The sequence below is a fragment of the Nelusetta ayraudi genome, unplaced genomic scaffold (assembly GCF_046127955.1).
Source record: "Nelusetta ayraudi isolate G7.1 ecotype Tasmania unplaced genomic scaffold, CSIRO-AGI_Nayr_v1 ptg000092l, whole genome shotgun sequence".
Taxonomy (NCBI): domain Eukaryota; kingdom Metazoa; phylum Chordata; class Actinopteri; order Tetraodontiformes; family Monacanthidae; genus Nelusetta; species Nelusetta ayraudi.
Genome location: NW_027466142.1, coordinates 2,149,224 through 2,167,370, shown reverse-complemented (window position 1 = coordinate 2,167,370; position 18,147 = coordinate 2,149,224). Strand labels below are relative to the sequence as shown.

At 46.8% G+C, this 18,147-nt stretch overlaps 1 protein-coding gene across 2 annotated transcripts in view; it reads left to right on the top strand.

Moving 5' to 3' along the window:
• Window positions 1-200: 200 nt before the first annotated feature.
• Window positions 201-18,147, top strand: part of adamts3 (ADAM metallopeptidase with thrombospondin type 1 motif, 3) — an 88,494-nt gene continuing 70,547 nt past the window's right edge. The window contains exons 1-3 of one of the 2 annotated variants that reach the window (XM_076047054.1): window positions 201-656; window positions 1,194-1,215; window positions 6,043-6,500. In XM_076047054.1, coding sequence (XP_075903169.1) covers window positions 594-656; window positions 1,194-1,215; window positions 6,043-6,500 — 543 coding nt within the window. In that variant the 5' untranslated portion in view covers window positions 201-593. The remainder of the gene's footprint in view (window positions 657-1,193; window positions 1,216-6,042; window positions 6,501-18,147) is intronic. The other variant, XM_076047055.1, reaches the window with a different exon arrangement.

Genomic DNA, 18,147 nt, shown 5'->3' with positions numbered 1-18,147 from the left:
ACCCACAACACACTCCCTGTCTACGCCTCTGGGTCAAACACGGATCAATGCGCGTCCCTTCCAGTGCGGGAACCAAAAAGGAGGCGTGGCTCCTGCTCCTCCTCTTCCTCCTCTTTCGCTCCCTCCATGTGCTAAGTGAGGGGGGCGTTATTTGACGTCACACGGGGCTGGTTCTCTCCGTTTATTAGCCATGAGAGCGGGACGCCCGGCTCGCCAGGGGCTCCGCACTGCAGCTGTGTCCCGCGGCGGAGTGGCAGCGAAGTCCGAGGAGGAACCGCGGAGGAGGAACTGAGTCACTGACCGACTGACTGACACAACTGACTGACTTGACTGACAACAGTGTCGCCACTCGCCTCAGTCTTATCAAACTGCTTCACTGTTCCCCTTTCAACTCAAAACAAACGCACACTCTTCACATCCACTTGATCATTTTTTTATTATTATTATTATTTTTTGTGAACGAGTTTGGTTGCGTTTATTTTTCCCTGTTTTTGTTTTGTGTCTCTCAATAATTTTTTTTTTTTTTTTACGTTTGGATAAAGTTTTTTTTTTTTTTTTTTTTTTTTTTTTAACTTTCCCCGTTGAGACTCGTGATGGCCGTCCTGTCACTAGTAGCCTTACTGCTTGTAGGATTTGTACTGACTTCAGCCGACAAGGTAAGTCCACACGCTCGCCAGTTGTAACGCCGATTATGATAATATTACTGATTATTGGTATCACAAATCTCAAGCGGCTTCCTCCTCCTGTTGAACACACAAATATAACAATATATCTTTACATCACAAAGCAGAGCAGATCGACTCTGATCTCGCGCTGGGAAAAGTTTGAGCAACAGGTCGAAACTTTTTCCTCCCTTTCTTTTTCTTTTTCTTTTTTTCTTTTTTTCTTTTTTACGCAAGCCGCTGTGAGCGCGCACACTGCGTCCTCTGTGAGACGCATGTTGACACGGCACATGCGTGGCCTTCGGCTGTTACATAAGTCACGTAAAATAGAAGCATTTTGTGTTAGAAACTTTTTTTCCCCCCTACTTTACAAGCGCGCATTAAACCGCTGCAGTTCAAGCAGCAGCAGCTGGAACAGCAGCAGCAGTTCCTCCTGCTGCTGTTCCAGCTGCTGCTGCTGCACATCTCAGATATGATCTTCCTGACTCCACAATGTTTGACTCTCTCTCCTTCACTCTTTTCTCTTCACAGGCTGGTGAAGTAGACAGAGATGGTAAGTCCCATTATTCCTCTTAAGAATAAACGTATCAAAGAAACAAACCAAAAACATTAAATCACTACGTAACAGTGGGGAAAGGCTGGAGAAGCATCTTGGTGGTCAGATTTGGGTGACTCGCTCGCACACACACACACACACACACACACACACACACGGACACACACACACACACACACACGTCCATTACTAGAGCACGTTGCTCCGAGGTCTTTGTCAGACAGGAAAGAAAATTCCTCCCTCCGTCCTGCGCATCTGTTCTCCATTCTGAGGTTAAGAGCTGCAGCCGTGTCGGAACAGAGTGGGAGCCCCTCCAGCCCCTCATGCTCTCCCCCACCTCCTGCTATCTCCCTCAGGAACCTCAGCCGACCCTCCAGTGACAGTGTCAGGCCTCGCTGGGCTCCTGCGGTCGTCCTCGGCCTCAGCGTCGCCATCTTCAGGCCCGTTAGGGGCTTATTTCAGCCTCTCTAGTGCGGTTTTCTCTTAAATTTTCACCTCCCACGTCTCGTCCTGTGAGTCCGAGTCGATTAGGGGCCTCATGAAAGAAGCGCTTTGTCCCACCCACCACCGCTGCTGCTGCCCGTCCTTCCAGAGCGCTGCTCGTGTGATGCAGGAGTTTCCTCATAGGTTCATTTTCGGGTGATAAACAAAAAACATTGAAAGCTTGCAGACGCGCGTGCAGACAAACTTACCTACATGGGTCCATACGTTGTTTGGGACTTTTTTTTGGTTGTGTGGACGCCTTCTGATTCCAAATTTGGAGAGACCTCGGCGCAGACGAGCCTCCATGTTTTGTTTTGAAGACTCAAACAGTGAACGGCGTTCTGCTTTAAAATCCCAGAACTTCCCAAAACTCTGTCTTGAAGGCCACGGAAGGAACGGAAACAATGCAGGTGGATGCAGCAACAACCTGGCCGGAGGTGTGATTTCAACAACTGACTGTGAGCAAAAGACGCACCGGACTGATTGTTGTTGGAAAACTTTATTTTTTTTTTATTATCAGCAAATTGAAATTAGAACTGCAGATTTGATGTCAGTCCTGACAGAAAACATTTTATGCCAAAAAAATAATTTCCCCAATGTGGGATTAATAAAGGCTTCTTCTTCTTTATCTTATTTTTATGTAGCTAAATGTAAATTTGGATTTGTGGCCGTTAGCCTGGTGTTCAGAGGCCGGTGATAGAAAGGGAAGAAGCAGCTGGGGAGGAAGTGCATTAAGTGTTTGAAGCCACTGAATAAGCGTTGCAGCAGAGAGGCTGCAAGGTCGATCTCTGCTTCTCAATCTAGCGGTAGGACATAGGCAGGGGGCGCCGCAGAAATAACTTAAAAAAAAATAAAAAAAACAATTTCAAACTTAAATGACCTTCAGCCAGACTTTTCCAGCCTCCCCTCATTGAGGCTTCCATCAAGTGGAAAAAAAAACAACAAACACAGCAGGAGTAGAAAGCTGAGAGACAGCGCAGGACACAGGGTTCCTCCTTCCAACAGGTTGTTCATCAGCCCTGATTCAACTGCTCCTTTTAATGAAGCGCCTCTGTAGCCTCCACAGCCTCTGTAGCCTCGACAACTCCTCTTTAGCCTGCAGAATCAGTCAATTCAAACGGAATTCTGAGCTTCTGCCATGTCCTCTTCAAAGGCCGCCTCGTTAGAAACTTCTTTTTCCTCACGGAGCTTTCAAGCTCTTTCAAGAGTCCAATTTTCTGCACTTAAAGAGTAAGTGCAGAAAAAGGAGAGCGTCGTTTTGTTTTTGTTTTTTTCCTCGTCCTCAACGTAATTGCGCTTTAATGTACTTATAATGTCTAATATTGCAGCCCTTTGGCACTCACCTGCGTGTGCTTCCTACAGAGAAAAGTGAAGGACTCAAATGTGACTTTTGCAGCCTCCACTTTTCATCTCAAAGAGCAGCGTTTCTTTATTTCTAATCGGAGGGGGAAGAAAAAAGGTGTCTGACCGTCTCTGAACGTCTCGCTTCTGCTCCGACGCTTCGTTGTGAACGTCGCCTCCTTATGCACATCTGAGGCTGTAGGGGTTTTTCTTTGTCGCCTCTGTGAGGGAACAACTTCCCCTTTGCACAAACCACGTGAATTTCTTTGGGGGATAATTTTTTTTTGAAATTCATTTTAAATCGCGTCAACAGGCTGCATAAAGGATTAGTATTTACAGCAGGAACAAATGTCTCTGTATCCCTGGTGGGCTTTGACTTAATCCTTGTAAGTCGGTTTGAATTAAACGTTCTGTTTGCAGGAGAATTTGAAACACTGGGAAGAGCTGCAAATATCTCTTTAAGCTCTTTCACTGTCGTTAGTGGTGTGACGTTTTCACGCTTAAGTGGCTGGTGAAAATGTTGTAAACGGCGTAAAAATCGTCTTTCGTTGCCTCATTTGTTGGTCAGATTTTAGAAGTCAGGTGGGTTTCTGCGGGAGATGTTTTCCATTTGGGATGTCTTGCTGGAGCTGAAGTCGGACACTTTGTGCCGTCTGCTGCACTTTACCAGCGGCGTCGCGATGACTTGTTAACCCTGATGAGGACGAGCCGTAACAATTAGCAACCTCTCCAGAGTTGGAGATTTGGCGATGATGGAGTGAAGAAGCTTTCTTTCAACTGGAGTCATTCCAAGACAGATGGAAGTGGATTTTAGTTTACTTTTGGCTTTTTGCTTCAGTTACTCAGTGCGGTTATTGCTAATAAAAGCCACTGTTGGAGGGTTTATTGGATCTGGTTTGAAAGGCTCTTAGAAGTGGGAGTGGTCAAGTATTGGGAAAACTTTGCATCCGCATCATCATGTGACTTGTAAAAGCAAAGTGCTATGTCGGCCTTTTTTATCAAATTGGCCTGCTGTGGATTTTTTTTTTGCAATGGTTGCAGTTTTTCTTGGGAAAGAAGGTGGGGGGCATTTTCCAAAATGGACATGCCATCCTTAAAAATGGTTTCCTACTTGCGAATTTAAGTTGTGATCATTTCTCAGGTGTTGGAGTTGGTGTTTAAAAAAGGATCGTCGGGCTCGCTGGTAATAAACGGGGAGCGAGGATATCGAGCTGTTTTTCTCGGAGCTCTGTGAAAAGCACTGACGGTAGCTTACGAAAAGTCCAGAGAAACACCTTGCAATTCACACTTTCTCTTCTTCAAACTAGCCGACGGTTCAACCGCTCCCTTTAAACATCATCAAACTCCACTCCGTGACAAATGAATCTCTCTCTCTCTCTCTCTCTCTCGCTCTCTTTTTTTTACATTTCTTCACCGACCGGCTGCCCCTGCTGTGTGCAACTCACGGCAAAAAAAAAAAAAAAAAAGCCCCACGTTTCACGTATCAGTGGCAGACAGGCCGAGCTGTGTGGACGCTGTTTGCACAGGGAGTGAAGTGAACTGGATGTTAACTGTGAGTTGAGCTGCGTCGATGTTGTGGAGGCGACACGTGCCGGCCTGCTGCTGCACTTCCACTTCCCGTCATTCCTCAGTGACTAACGTGCCTCTATGACTGCCGTCATCTCGTTTTTTGTCTTTGCTTTGCTTTTGTTTTTTTTCCCTTTAAAACCAACCAAATGTTTTTTTCCAAACGACTCTCAACATGCTCCCTCCCACCTGTCAAACGTGTCATTTCGCCGGACGTGTAATTTAGATTGCGCAGTCGCCGCCGACACTTTGCTTTCAAGTCTCCCGCTGCAACATTTTTACAAGATTTTCTTTCTTTCTTTTTTTTACTTACCCCACATTCACCCAAAATGCAAATCTGAGCTCAGGGCCAAAGCGAGTCCCCTTGGCCACGTGGAGGTTTCCTGCAGTGTTTCACGGGCGGCGGATTTCCTTTTACAATCGTGGCGACCACAAACAAGGTGGCGCCGGACGGCACGCGGCCCAGCGGAGAGCCGCCAGAGGCAGGAGGACCGTCCTGCAGGGTGCATACTTCCTTGCGCCAGTCATTTATCTTGGACGTGTTAGCGGCAGCCGCATCGTATCAAGAACATCTGGAAGGCAGCTTTACTCTTCTCTCCCCTCCTCCCTCCTCTGTTCTTCTATTATTTTGGGGCTTTTCAAATGAAAAAGCTCAGGTTGCCGTCGTGTCGTCTGACTGAGCGGAATCGACTCGGCCGAGATGCAAATAATTTGGAAAAACAACCCAGGAGCAGGAATTCTGGAACTCGAGTCTTTGTATCTCGATCCCGAGATAATAATTAATAATCATCAGCACGATCGTGCTGATGATTATTAATGGTATTTGTCAGGAGGCAAAATATTCTATTTAAAAGGTTAGGGAAAAATCCCATTCATTTTTCTGAGCGGCAGTTTGTAACAGGTCACGGCAGACGTTTCAAATACTGTTCTAAATTATTGTCTCCGCAATAGAAAGATGTATATATGCACACATGCAAATACAAAATACAATTTGATGACACATCGGTAGATATATTTGAGAATAATGCTGCTCACAGTCATCTTTTGGAGACTTTGTCAGATTTTTTTTAATCACATTTGGTCATCCTTCACTTTCTGTCTGCATATTTAGCCCTCTGTTTGAAGCCTGCTGCTTAACAAATAACAACAATGGGCCTCATCTAACCTGCTGCAACTGAAGTCGATGTTTGGAAGGCACCAAAATAAACAAGTGGGCGGAGCCAACACCTGGCTCGACGTGTTGTCGCTCACCCTGTAGAGGTGGTGCAGCCCTGTGTGACATCACAAAGGGCCAATTTCACAAGGGACTTATAGCTTTCGGCACACACGACCTTCAAAAAAAAGAGATGGACAGGCAACAGAGTAAAACGGTGGAATTCTCCCTGACTTGGAGCGATTGAATATTTGTTCTGACGGTCTCCTCCTCTCCTGCAGACCACCTGAGGAGTCGGCTGAAGGAGTACGGCCTCGTCACCCCCTTCAGCACCGACTCTCACGGACACTTCCTGTCGCACCTGCTCTCTGCCACGCACAAGCAGCGCGTCAAGAGGGAGGCGTCGCCCACCGCCGCTGGCGAGCAGAGGCTCTACTTCAACATCTCGGCCTTCGGGAAGGAGTTCCACCTGCGGCTGCGGCCCAACCAGCAGCTGGTGGCGCCGGGTGCCATGGTGGAGTGGCACGACCGGGACTGGGAGCCGCTGGACAACCACACCGACGACGGCGGTGCCGGCAATTCCAGCACTGCCACCGCCGTTGCCGCCAACCGGACCGAGCCCCCTAGTGGAAGCGAGAGGATATTGCGGCGGGAGATGCTCCAGACTGACTGCACCTTCGTCGGGGACATCACAGACGTGCCGGGGGCCTCGGTTGCCATCAACAACTGCGACGGCCTGGTGAGTCCAACCTAGTGTTGTAGTACTGGTGATTGGTCTTGGTCTCCAGAACACTTTTCAAGGGTCTGGTCTCGGACTCGGAGGCATTTTTACTGGGTCTGGTCTCGGACTGGGCGGACTTGGGTTTTTTAATCAACACCAGTCGAGACTCAGCCAACACAATCCAAAATAATCCAGCTCCTGCCGTTTTTACGCTCTGTTTGTGACAGAGTGACACCCTGCCCCCTTATTCCTTATTTGTCAATGCCATGAAGAAAATTTTGAAAATGGTTCAAAATAGTTGGAAAAGCAGCAAAATACGAAAGAAATGTATTAAAATATACATTGCTGAAAAGAGATGTTGCTGTTCGAATTAGAAGCAAACTTTAATTTTAAACAGATACTGGTCAATTTTTTTCTGTTTTGTCGTTATTTTTCTTTGATATATAAAGTCCTGATCTTGTCTTGGTCTCGATGCTTTCTAGCCTTCATAATGTCTTGGTCTCGGTCGACAACACTGCTCTTGACGACAACACTACTCCAACCCAGGTTCTTTTTTCCCTCTTGGCTGAATGAATAAGTGCCGTGACCTTCTCAGGCCACGCCCACCCATTTCAGATGTCCATAACTTTGCGCTAGTCCCTCCCTCCTTTTGCGTCACCACTTCACTTTTTTATTACAACATATTGTTCTCTGGAGTGGTAGGGAGCGGGGGGGTCAGGTGGAATTGCTTTTTGTAGAAGAGTTTGTCACGGGTGAGTGGTCGAGCGTCGCTCCGGCAGGGCCACAAGGAGCTTCCCTGCTTCCCAACATAAAACAACTGCCTCCTTTTGTCCCCTGCACAAAAAGTCTGCACTCCTGCACTCCTTCCCCGTCGGCCCTCGTAAAACACTTTTCGGCGGTAATTGGGGAATGACCCGGGGCCGGACCGGCCCATCGTAACAAGTCAGCATTCAGTCAAATACCTTCCCAAACCAAACAAAGAGAGCAGGGTTCGGAGCGCCGGATGTTTGGGAAACACTCGGGCGGGGAGCGAAACTCGGAGTTCAGATCGGAAGGTTTGAGTGATTTTAGATTGCAGCTGCTGAATGGATCAGAAGGGCTTCGCTGGGTTCTTTGTCACCAGATGAACAATATTAACGTGGCTGATGCAGTATTCATCAACTTTCTTCATAACCTTCAAGTCAAGTGGAGCAATTCTGCAGAAACGTAAGCAGAAAGCAGAAACGTAAGCAAACGTAAGTACATGTGCAGCTGTGTCAAAGAAAATGAACACACTGTTGTTGCACATGTACATGATGAAGAGCTGAGGAGACATCGTGACCTGACACAGTGGTTGGACATCAGAGTTGTGACTGTCCGACTAGCTGCCAGCCGACCTATCAGCCAATCAGATGATGCCTCTGTTCAGCGATGAACGACTGAAGTGGCTGAAACGCCGACCTTTTCAAACCTGCGCTGAACATTGCGCACGGCACGCCTGTGGCGCTGGAAGCGTTGGCGTTTAATGGGCCCTGTGACTCCGTGCTGCTCTGCTGCTTCTTTTCCTCCTCGTATCTGAAAAGAAAAAGAAACTCGTGATTTTGCTGTGACAAGAAGAAAAAATATATAAACCTGACTGTGCAAGTAAGACACAATAATCCCAATCAGGGACCAGCTGATATTTATCACTTCTACGGGGGGGGGGGGGGGACACACACATGCACACGCATTTGAGTTGTGTGTGTGTGTGTGCGCAATCTGAACTCGAGGGGGTTGGAGGAGGAAAAAGGGGGGGAGGAGGAGGAGGGGGAGATGGAGGAGGATAAGGGGGGAAGGTGGAGAAGGAGGAGGAGGAGGAGGAGGAGGAGGAGGAGGAGGAGGAGGCTCCTCTTGCTCCTCTTGCGTGAAGCTTTGGAACCGAGGCTGCAGCTGCATGTTTCTCTCCTCCGGTCGCAGCAGCATCTGTTCAGTAGCCACTGTTAAAGCCCTGCAGGGGGGAGGAGGTGTGTGTGTGTGTGTGTGTGTGTGTGTGTGTGTGTGTGTGTGTGTGTGGTGAGGGGGGGGGGGGGGGATGGGCTGATGGGGTGCACTTCCTCTCTGTGTTACGAGGCGTCTAACAAGGCGGCGCATGTAAAGCAGAGCTGCAGGCAAGAGTGGGAGAGTGTGACGACCTGACAGCCACTCGCCGCCTTCCAGCGCAGAGTCAAGCCAGTGACCCCCCCCCCACCCCACCCCTCCCTCTCACCCCGCACGCCCCCACAACCCCGCCAGCCCCCCACCCTTTCGGAAATCTCGGAAAGCAGAGGAAATGTTGTGGGTTTCTGAGGGAAAACCGCAGCAGACAATAGGAAACTTCTTCCCCCCTCCTCCTCCTCCTCCTCTGTCTCTCTCTGTCTTTTCCAGGAGGAAGGCCAAAGTGTAATACTGTTCAGATGGGAGTGACACCATCCATAAACAATCAAACGTCTGAAAAAAAAAAAAAAACCTCATCATGCCAAATGACTGTATGCCATGAAATGTAGCAGGATGGAGGCGCTGCTGTCGCTTCTCTTCTCACTTTCAGCAAATCTGGCAGAAAATCACAGCCGGTCGGGGCTTATTAGACTCAGCACGTCAGCTGCTTTGCGACGATTGTGCTGCTACATGATTGTGGGACGCACACACACACAGAGTGTGTCACACATCAATTGTTTTGGTTGGCAAAACCGGGTGGAACTTTTCTGGAATAATTGACATGTGTCTCAGGCCTGGTATCTGCTGGAGGCCCCAGTAGAAAGCATTCACTCAGAGAGACGAGCCAGACAGAGGAGCTAGTTAACAGCATTTGCAGTGTCACCGGGTTTTTTTTTTCTAGTCGCTCGGCGCTGCTGTTTTTTTGGTTTTTTTTTAATGTGGAATTCTACCGGAGAGGAAAAGCAAACAGGACCTTCAACGCAGGTTAATTTTATTTTTTTTATTAAGAAAAAAAAACATCAATTTTGAATAAAACTGGAGCCTCAGCGGCATCCACGCTAATCCCTTTCGCATCAGTACAACTTGTAGTTTCTTTTCCATCCCCGTCTTCTTCTGTGGTTTGCCACAGTCATCTCCTGGCCGTCTACTTCCTTCCATGACTCCTCTTAGTTCAACAACATGACTTCCATCCTTCTTTGCAAGACTCTAGTGCTGCACTCTTTAGTCAGCTAGCAGCTTTAGCGTGGCTGGGCTAAAATTGCGAACGCGTCAAACTGGATTCCTCGTTGATTTCTTTTCACTGTCAAATTTGCAAAGTTGTTCACCTGGAAAAAGCAAATTCACGGTGAGGTCACTTCTGTCAAACAGCCTCAGCAAGAATGACTATGATTTCCTCACACCTCTCACGTCCTTATTTTAAGCTTGGCTGCCTCAATGTTGTGCTCACGTTGGTTTTCTGGCAGAGAAAAAACATTTGAGTGCAGAGACTGTTTTAGTTTTTGGTCTTTCTAGTCCAGGGGTGGGCAGACTGGTGGGGCCACAGTGGGTTCTAAAGTTTGACTGAGGGGCTTATGAATATGTATGAGATATATATAGAAAACATATCATGTTGCTTTAATGTCAATTGAAAATGAACCAAAGCAAAATCAGTGTCTTTGAAGCCTCACAGTATTTAGCTCTTTATTAAAATGACTCTAAAAACTGAAAACATGGAGGGAGTACAGCTTTTCTAATGACCCAGTGACTAATAATATCATTTTTTAAAGTTCGGCGAGCTGGATCAAAAAGCTTAGCGACCCGTATATGACCCCCGGGCCGTAGTTTGCCCATGCCTGTTCTAGTGCATCTGGTGCAGCTACAACTAGTGGCCTGGCAAGCAAACTGCAACCAACTCTTTCGTAACCTGTAGTGCATGCAGACCATATCTAAGGTGCTTCTGTGTGAACATGAAACTTTTTCAACATGAAGTTAAAAGGCAGAGCTGGAACTTTTAATCCTGGCTAAAGGTTGAAGGCTGCAGAGAAGCTCCTCCTCACAGACTCTCCTCCACCATCCTTCCTCACTCAACTCTCACAGGCCATTCTTCTGATCCAGGGGGGAAAAAAACTGAAGAGGTTATATGTTTAAATTCATAAGGTTCTAAGGTACAGCTCATTTTTATTAAGCGACCTTTCAGAGGACTCCTACTATCGCTCCCCAGCTGTGCAGAAACTGGCGGCTTGGAGTGAGAGTGACGTGTCCTCGTTCTTACTTCTGACCCTCAGATGTGTTGCAGCCTCAACCTGGAACCATGGAAAAATAATCCAAACTTTCAAATCAAACGCCCTGAGACTGAGCCGTCCATGTGACGGAGAATAATGAGTGAAAATAAATCTGCAAGTCTAAGTGTGCGAGTGACTCCCCTGAGGTCACTCAGCCGCTCGCCCGGCTGCTGGGCTAGCAGCTAGCGGCTAGTGGCTATCAAGGAGTGAGCAGGACGGAAAAGAGAACCCCTCAGAGAACCTCGCAGGACCTTGTTTCATTCTGCCGAGTTTAATTGAAACGGGGCGAGAGAGATAACAAACCCGTCTGTATGATGATGAGCTGCTCCGCTCCGTTGCTCGTCACGATATTCTTTCTCCTCTTCAGGTGTGGTGAAGCGCAGCACCTCACTAAATGAAACACAAGAAAACGTTTTTCCACCTTCATAGACACATTTTTAAAGAAATTACCGCAGAGCCCCATCTTCCACCTCTTCTTAGACCTTTGTTTTTCCTGCAGGACAGCCGGTAGAGCCGGTTCATTATTAATCACGCAGTGTCGCGTGATTAATAGTAAAAAAAAAAAATATTCCATTCCTCCAGAAAATATCATGTTTAGCCCTCTGTTTACAGCCTCCTGCAAAGCAGCAGGGTCATTAGATCGCCCACGTGTTTGGCAGGGGAGAATAAAACAAGGTGGCGCCAGAGGGTGGAGCCAACACCTGGCATCTGTTAGGGGCATCAATGCCCTTTGTGAGATCACAAAGAGCTTGTTCCTATGACGGACTGTCTGAGAAAACGCTTTGTGAAAGGAAGAGCCAGTGAAAGAATTTTAAAGACTAAATGGAAAGACAGACTTTTTGTCTTTGGCCCAGGGTGACCTTTAAAGACCTTTAAAGTCGACTTTAGGTCCGAGTGGGTCCTGCTTCCCTCGACACGTCCTCATGGTCTACATGACCATTTCAACCCCCCCCGCCTCCCCCTATTATATTAGTATAATATCAGGCTGCCAGGCTGGTGAAGCAGAGGGAATATCCTGAGCTCTGGGACAAGACTTAAAGTTTAAATGCCTATTTTGGTCCAGACACATCAGTAGATGGTCACTCAGATTTTTTTTTTATCTATCCTCCTCCTCCTCTTCCACCTCTTCTTCCTCCTCCTCTTCCTTCTATTTTCTGCTGCTGACTCACTGCTTCATCGCGGCAGCTCCATTTCCCCCTTTCCCCCCTTACTTTGTTGTCTAAAGCAAAGAGCTAAAGCAGCGTCCCTGTATCATCTCCTCCAAAAAAATAATCCTTTTGGGTTTCGGTCCTCGGCAGGGGTAATTTGTGCAAGGACTGGCGAAAAACAAAACAGAAAAGTAAAAAGATAAGGCTTATTATTTCCTCTGTGTATCTTTCCTTCTCTTTGATGGATAAGAATGGAGGAAACGGTTGATCACTCGGGGCCCATTCAGCGTCTCAGACATTTTTAGAATGAACCTGACAGAGATTGATGTCTGCGAGGCCGAGAGACACAGGAAGCGGGAGGGCGGTCGAGCATCACCCTCTGATAATGTCAAGGATGAGACGAGATGATGATGATGATGATGATGATGATGAGCTGATACTTTTGTCTTTGTTAACGCTATGTGGGTGTCTGGACTTGCCAAAAGGATCAATAATTAGATAAGAATGATGATGAACTGACTTGCATACATAGCACACCTACGCAAATGCCTGCAGTGCACAACACTGGTAACTTGAATAAATGATATTTAACAGTGGGACAGTCTTTCTGCGCTATGTTCTGGATGCATCTCTGCGGCCTCACAGTTCCGACCGACCTTGATGACAAGGTCGTGAGTCAAAGTGGGTTTGAACCCCTGCTGCTCTCCTTCAGAAGACTCTGAAGACTCCACCAACAGCATCCTCACTGCCTGCTGCCCGCTCTAAGGTCGTCTTTTCTCCCTCCGAACTTTGAGGCAAAGCGTGCAGGACGCAGCCGAGATCAAACGCTGGCCAGAGCAGCGAGTTGCTGATGAAAAAGAGGGAAAAAAGAGGGCAAAAAGGCCTCTTGTCGACGGAGGCAGTGGTCTTTGATCTGGAGTGCTCGGCCGAGCCTCTTGCTAGGTGTGTGTTTTACTGTTTGATAATTATAGCCGCGCTGCTGCTTGTAAGAATTTACTGGAGTAGGCAGGCAGCCTGTCTGCTAAATGCTTATGAGGCAGAGACTTCCTGCAGCTCCGCAGTGACGTCACTTTGAAGCTCAGGGTGATTTTTGTTTCCTCGAGTGGAGCTCAGCATCCCTGGTGTCTGTCGGGGCGACCTGCCGGTGAGAAGAAGCCTCTTTGTGAGAAGTTCACCAGCTCTGGAAAAGAAAAGAAACATTTTCTTATGAAGTTTAAAAAGCTTGATAAGATCTTGATAAAGATTTTTAATCAGATCTGATCTCAGAGCCTTTATAAAAAATAAAAAAAAAGAGGAAAGAAAAAGGTTTTTGCTGTGTTTCATCACCCTCGCTGTTGGGAGTTTTGTTTCCTGATATTGGATTTTCCCATTTGAGAAAGAAAGGGGAATTTGTTCTGCCAAGTTTGCGGATCATTAACAGACGCCGGTCTCTGTTTTTGTATTTGGCAATTTATCTTTTCAAAGGCAAACAAACTTTTCTCCTTTGAACCTCGTCCAGGCTTGTCGTGCTTGTTGTCAGCTTGTTGTCCTTTTCATCCTCCGATATCAGCCAGTCAGAATCAGAATACTTGATTCATTCCCGGGGGGATTTGACCTAAATGAGATGGTATTAAGTCTTGGCGGTGCTCTATCTGATGGAATCTTGAGGAGCTTGTAGACAGTTGGTGGCCAGACTGCGTCAGCAGCAAGGAAACACATAGGAGCCAATGATGTTTCCAATGAAAGGGATCCAAATAAATAAGTAAATAAATAAAAATCAGGGCAGATTATTTACTTATTAATGTGTTAATGCATTATTTCTTATGGTCTTAATTAGAGGAATCCTGATGTTTATATGAAGGAAAGAAAGGAGGACTTCCAGTGCTCCTGCGCCAGAGGACTGATGCCTGGTGCAGAGCAGAAACTGTCTTTGGGGCTTTGTGAAGGCAGATTACAGTGAAAAATATCCCAAAAATAAAGCTGCACTGCTCCTCATCCTCTGCCTCTCATTCACGTTGAAAAGGATCAAAGCGTCGGTGGTGAAATCACTCAAACGCCGACGCGGAATCTTCCAGGTTGTTTCTTTATGTTTTTTGTTTTGTTTTTTTGTAAATACGGGCTCTGGAAAAGGTATTTCTGCTGCGATATAATGACAGTGTTTCATCTGCGGAACACACCTGGTGTGGATGGACGTGTTATTTGACGGTAGTTTTTACAAGTTTGGGTACACAACTGTAGTGAAAAAAAAAAAGGGGAAAAAAGTCATAACGGAGTTACGCAAGTCTGGTTTGTGTTTCACAGGAGGTTTGGAAACAGGAAGGAGTGTGTTGTCGCCCTCCGCCGTGCACCACAAACTCACACACGCGTCGGCAACTCCCGCGATGCCGATGCTGCCGTTGCTCAGAGAGTGGCGAGGAAAACGTGGCGAGGACGTCGGATGAATAATCTCTTTTTTATGGAGTCGCAACCTTGTATAAATCACAGCGGTGGAACTGAAGGACCGTCCAGATGTAAGATTCATTTGACGCGGCTCCACATGCAAAAACCCTCTAATGTGCAAAGCCGGCGGTGAGTTCAGGCTCTGGCTCTCCAAGCGGAGACGCGGCTGGTTCCGATTTGTAAACTTGGACGCCTCCTCGTGCGTCCCGTGGAATTATTTTTTCAACGTCAGATCTGTGCTCACAAATCACACTACGCAAACTTTGCTATTTTCATCCCTCATCTTGACCCGAGTGAAGTGATTGTTGGCTGCAAAGGCCTTAAATCCGCTGTGAAATGCAGCTCTGCCCTTGTGCTCATTTGTTTCCATGCGGCGGGACAGCTGGAACGTTAAAACCTTCTCTTCCTCCGCAATTGCATAAAGGATTTTTTTTTTCCTCCTGCCCCCGAACCCCCCCCGCCCCCCCGCAGACACACACAGACACACAGACACACACACACACACATCCAGCGGTCCCTGGCAGACGGAGTGGCTCGTCTACTGACGAGTGCAGACAGACGTCCAGCGGCAGAGCCGACCTCAGTGTCTGCACTGCCGCTCGGACGTCGAGCCGTCGATGTAAAACTTTTAATTTCTGCCAGCGGCTCAGCAAAAAACTCTTGGATGTGCGCCGTGTTTCTTAATCCGCCCCCGTCGCCTCGGACAGTTTGAACGGAAGAACCGAGGCCCTGATCCTGTCACTTAGGATCAGGACCACTTCAGCTCTTTTGCTGCGTCTTCCTCAAACTTCCCTGCGCGTTGGCTGAGGATGTCTTAAAGCCATTGACATTCTATCTAAATTTGTTGCGACATTACCAATTTGTTTCTTGCATACCGTTTTTAAAGGGATGTAGGCCCAGTGAAAAAATTGAGTCAATTTGTAAAGGTATGAATTGAGTGAATTAAGTTTCTGTGTTGACCGTCGGTCATTTTTAGTACTTTTGCAACCATTTGTGGCGCTCCCTGCTGGCCAAATGTTGGAATGCGGGTTTTAAAATTGGAAGCTTTGCCCATCTCTATATACAGTCGGTGGTTGAAACACATGTGGGCGTGTGTTTCGACTTCTTTATCGACTTCTCGTGCAGTCTCGGTCATTTAAGCTAACAGAGAGCCCATACAGCTTTTGTCAACCATACTTGAAAAACTTACAATATTTCAGACTCAGAAATTCACCTCCTCTCTGAATCAACTTTGGTGGAAGTTCTACGGTAAAGAAGGGAAACGCCAGTGTTTTCCGCTAGGTTTTTTTTTTTCTACACTGGAGACATGAAAGAGCGCTCTCAAGGCGTTAAAGGTCTCCAGCGTATCTGGAGCCGGAGCGAAAGGAAAGAAAATATCCCAGTCGATCAGGAAGAGAAAGGCGGCCGCTGGCTCCTCGCAGGCGAGCACAAGAGTTTGATTCACTAATAGTTCTTAATGTGCCGTGTTGACACAGCGGAGGCATGTTGCAGAGGCTTGACCCCGTGGCTGTTTGGGTCTATGGTCTGAGGTGCAGCAGAGGGAGGCCCAGACGCACCGACGTATGCAAAGCCGAGCTATTTCTTCCGAGCGGCACCAAAAGGTTTTTTGGGAGGACTCGGCGCTGACTTCAGGGCTGCTTCTGTTCATATTTATGCGCTCTGGCATTTTTAATCGTGACCTATATAAATATGAAAAGAGCGCCCACATTTTCTGTTGTCCTTACCGAGGGACATTGGGAGCCTTTCACTGGCGGGAGGCTTCGCTTGAGGTGAAGCGTGTTTGACTCCTCGCTGGCCCTCCCTGAGCCGGCGCTGCTGAGTGTTTGCTCAGGGTTTTTTCTTTCTTTTTTTTTTTTTAATTTTTCGGGAAAAAAGTCATTACATTTCTAACATCGTTTGTGGGACTCGCCACACCACCAAATGTGAGTGGGACCAATCAGCTCTCCAGCTTGAATCACAACTTTTTTCTTTTTTTTTTTTTTTTGCACCTTAAAATTCCTCCCTAAGACACGGGATGAAAATGGCAGCAAATGATGACGAAGGTTTGCTCACATTTTTGAAAGCAAACACACCTTTGAACAACACTGAAGGTGAAAGGTGGCAGTGTCCTGACTGAATTCAGAGCTTTTTTCAGCGTCGTAGTACCTCAACTACTTTTTTTTTTTTTTTCTAAACGAAAGCACGGTCCTACCGACCTCCTTAAGAAGTTTAGACTGAGAGAGACTGTTTTTGAAAAACTGGAGCCCTTCAGCTGAATCCCATATGTTTTCCTTGGCAGATGGGCGCTGTCTGCTTGGCCGGCGCTGATGTCGGGGATATTAAACTTGACGGAACACAGGACTCTTCATCCCCCCTTTTTTCCTGATAGTTGTGTTTAGATGCTGCCTGTCAAACACCTGCCATTGTCTGCTTTTGACTCGGCCTAGAAATATTAACTACTTCCATTTTAGCGTTTTGGGTCTGCAAAAAAAAAAAAAATTGAAGGATGGCAAAGAGAGTTTTTCCAAAGCAGTCCTGAGATTGCCGGTATTGGTTTGGTTTTATGTGGCACGGCCCTTTAAATTCCTAGCAACTTTGCTCCTGAGATGTGGAAAAATTTTCGGATTACGTGGTGAAACTGGCCAAAACCCTTCGGATTTATCTGCCGTATCCATCTGTTAAAGAGGCCGTTGGAGACATTTATAAGTTGGAGGTGAAACTGGACCAACTGTGTGTCACATTCAGGCATAAATTTAGATTTATTTTCGCACAACTTCATCCACATGTCACCAGCTGGCGCCTTTGGTTGTGTTTTTTTGCTCTTTTAAGTTGAAATTGCTGTTCAGTTCTCTGAATTTCTAGCTTCTAGCTACGACGCTATAGCCATATTCTTGCGAATCTCTTTAGCCATTGCTTATAGCTACATTATGGTATTTTTTTTTTTTATAAGAGCATCTTGCACTCGTTGCATCTTGCTCTCATACCCCCTCCTCTTTATCCTTGGAAGAAGAAGTTGATTGGATATGGAGCCCGCCGAGAAATACAGGCCCATTGAAAAGCCGCAGGCGAGCTGGATGAGTGAAACGTTTCCTGTCGGTGGGAAGTTAAGTGTCCAGCCTGGGGAAGTCAGAACGCACGGGGCCTTTACAAAACCACTTCCACCAGTTCAGCAGCAAAGTAGAGCGCCCTCTTTTTATCCGCCTTGCACTACGGGGATGTGAATTTATGTTATTTTACGCGGTAAATCCTCTCCAAGCAGGCGGCCGCTTCCACCAAGTCAGAGCCGCTGCTCTCAATAGTTTTTGCAACACTGCTGTTTGCAGTCTGACCAAGTTGCAGCAGATAAATCCGGTGCTTTCTCCATGTTTGCACACCACTGCTGTGCACAATATCACTTGTTAAAAACCCCACTCGTTGGCTTATATCAGCTTTTTTTTTTCCTGATTTAATGGAAAAATAATTGAAATTTGAAACCCGGCATATGTTTTTTGCACCGGCGGGAGAAAAACGCTCACACTGGGCCACACTGTATAAATCAGGGTCAATCATATGCAGGCTTGGCTCCACACATAAACAGAAGTTGGAGCCAAACAGCAAAATAAATTAAATTCAGGCGCAGGAGAGCAGACGTGTTATGATATGACCCAATGACACTGACATACAGCCCTCCTTCATGTCTGTGTTGTTGGTACAAACTTTAAACATTGTCTCTTTTTTGTTGCCTGTTTGCAAAGTTTATTATTCAGTTCAAAGCCTGTTCGATCAAAAAAGGCCGCAATCCCTTCTTTTCAAGTTTTAGGACGTTCTTTTTTTTTTAAATCCACAGCAGTTCTGGGGAAGAATTCTAATCAAAGCCGAGACAACAGTCCCTCACGGTTACCCTGCCTGTCTAAAGGATTTCATTTTGGTGTCATTTGTCCCTAAACA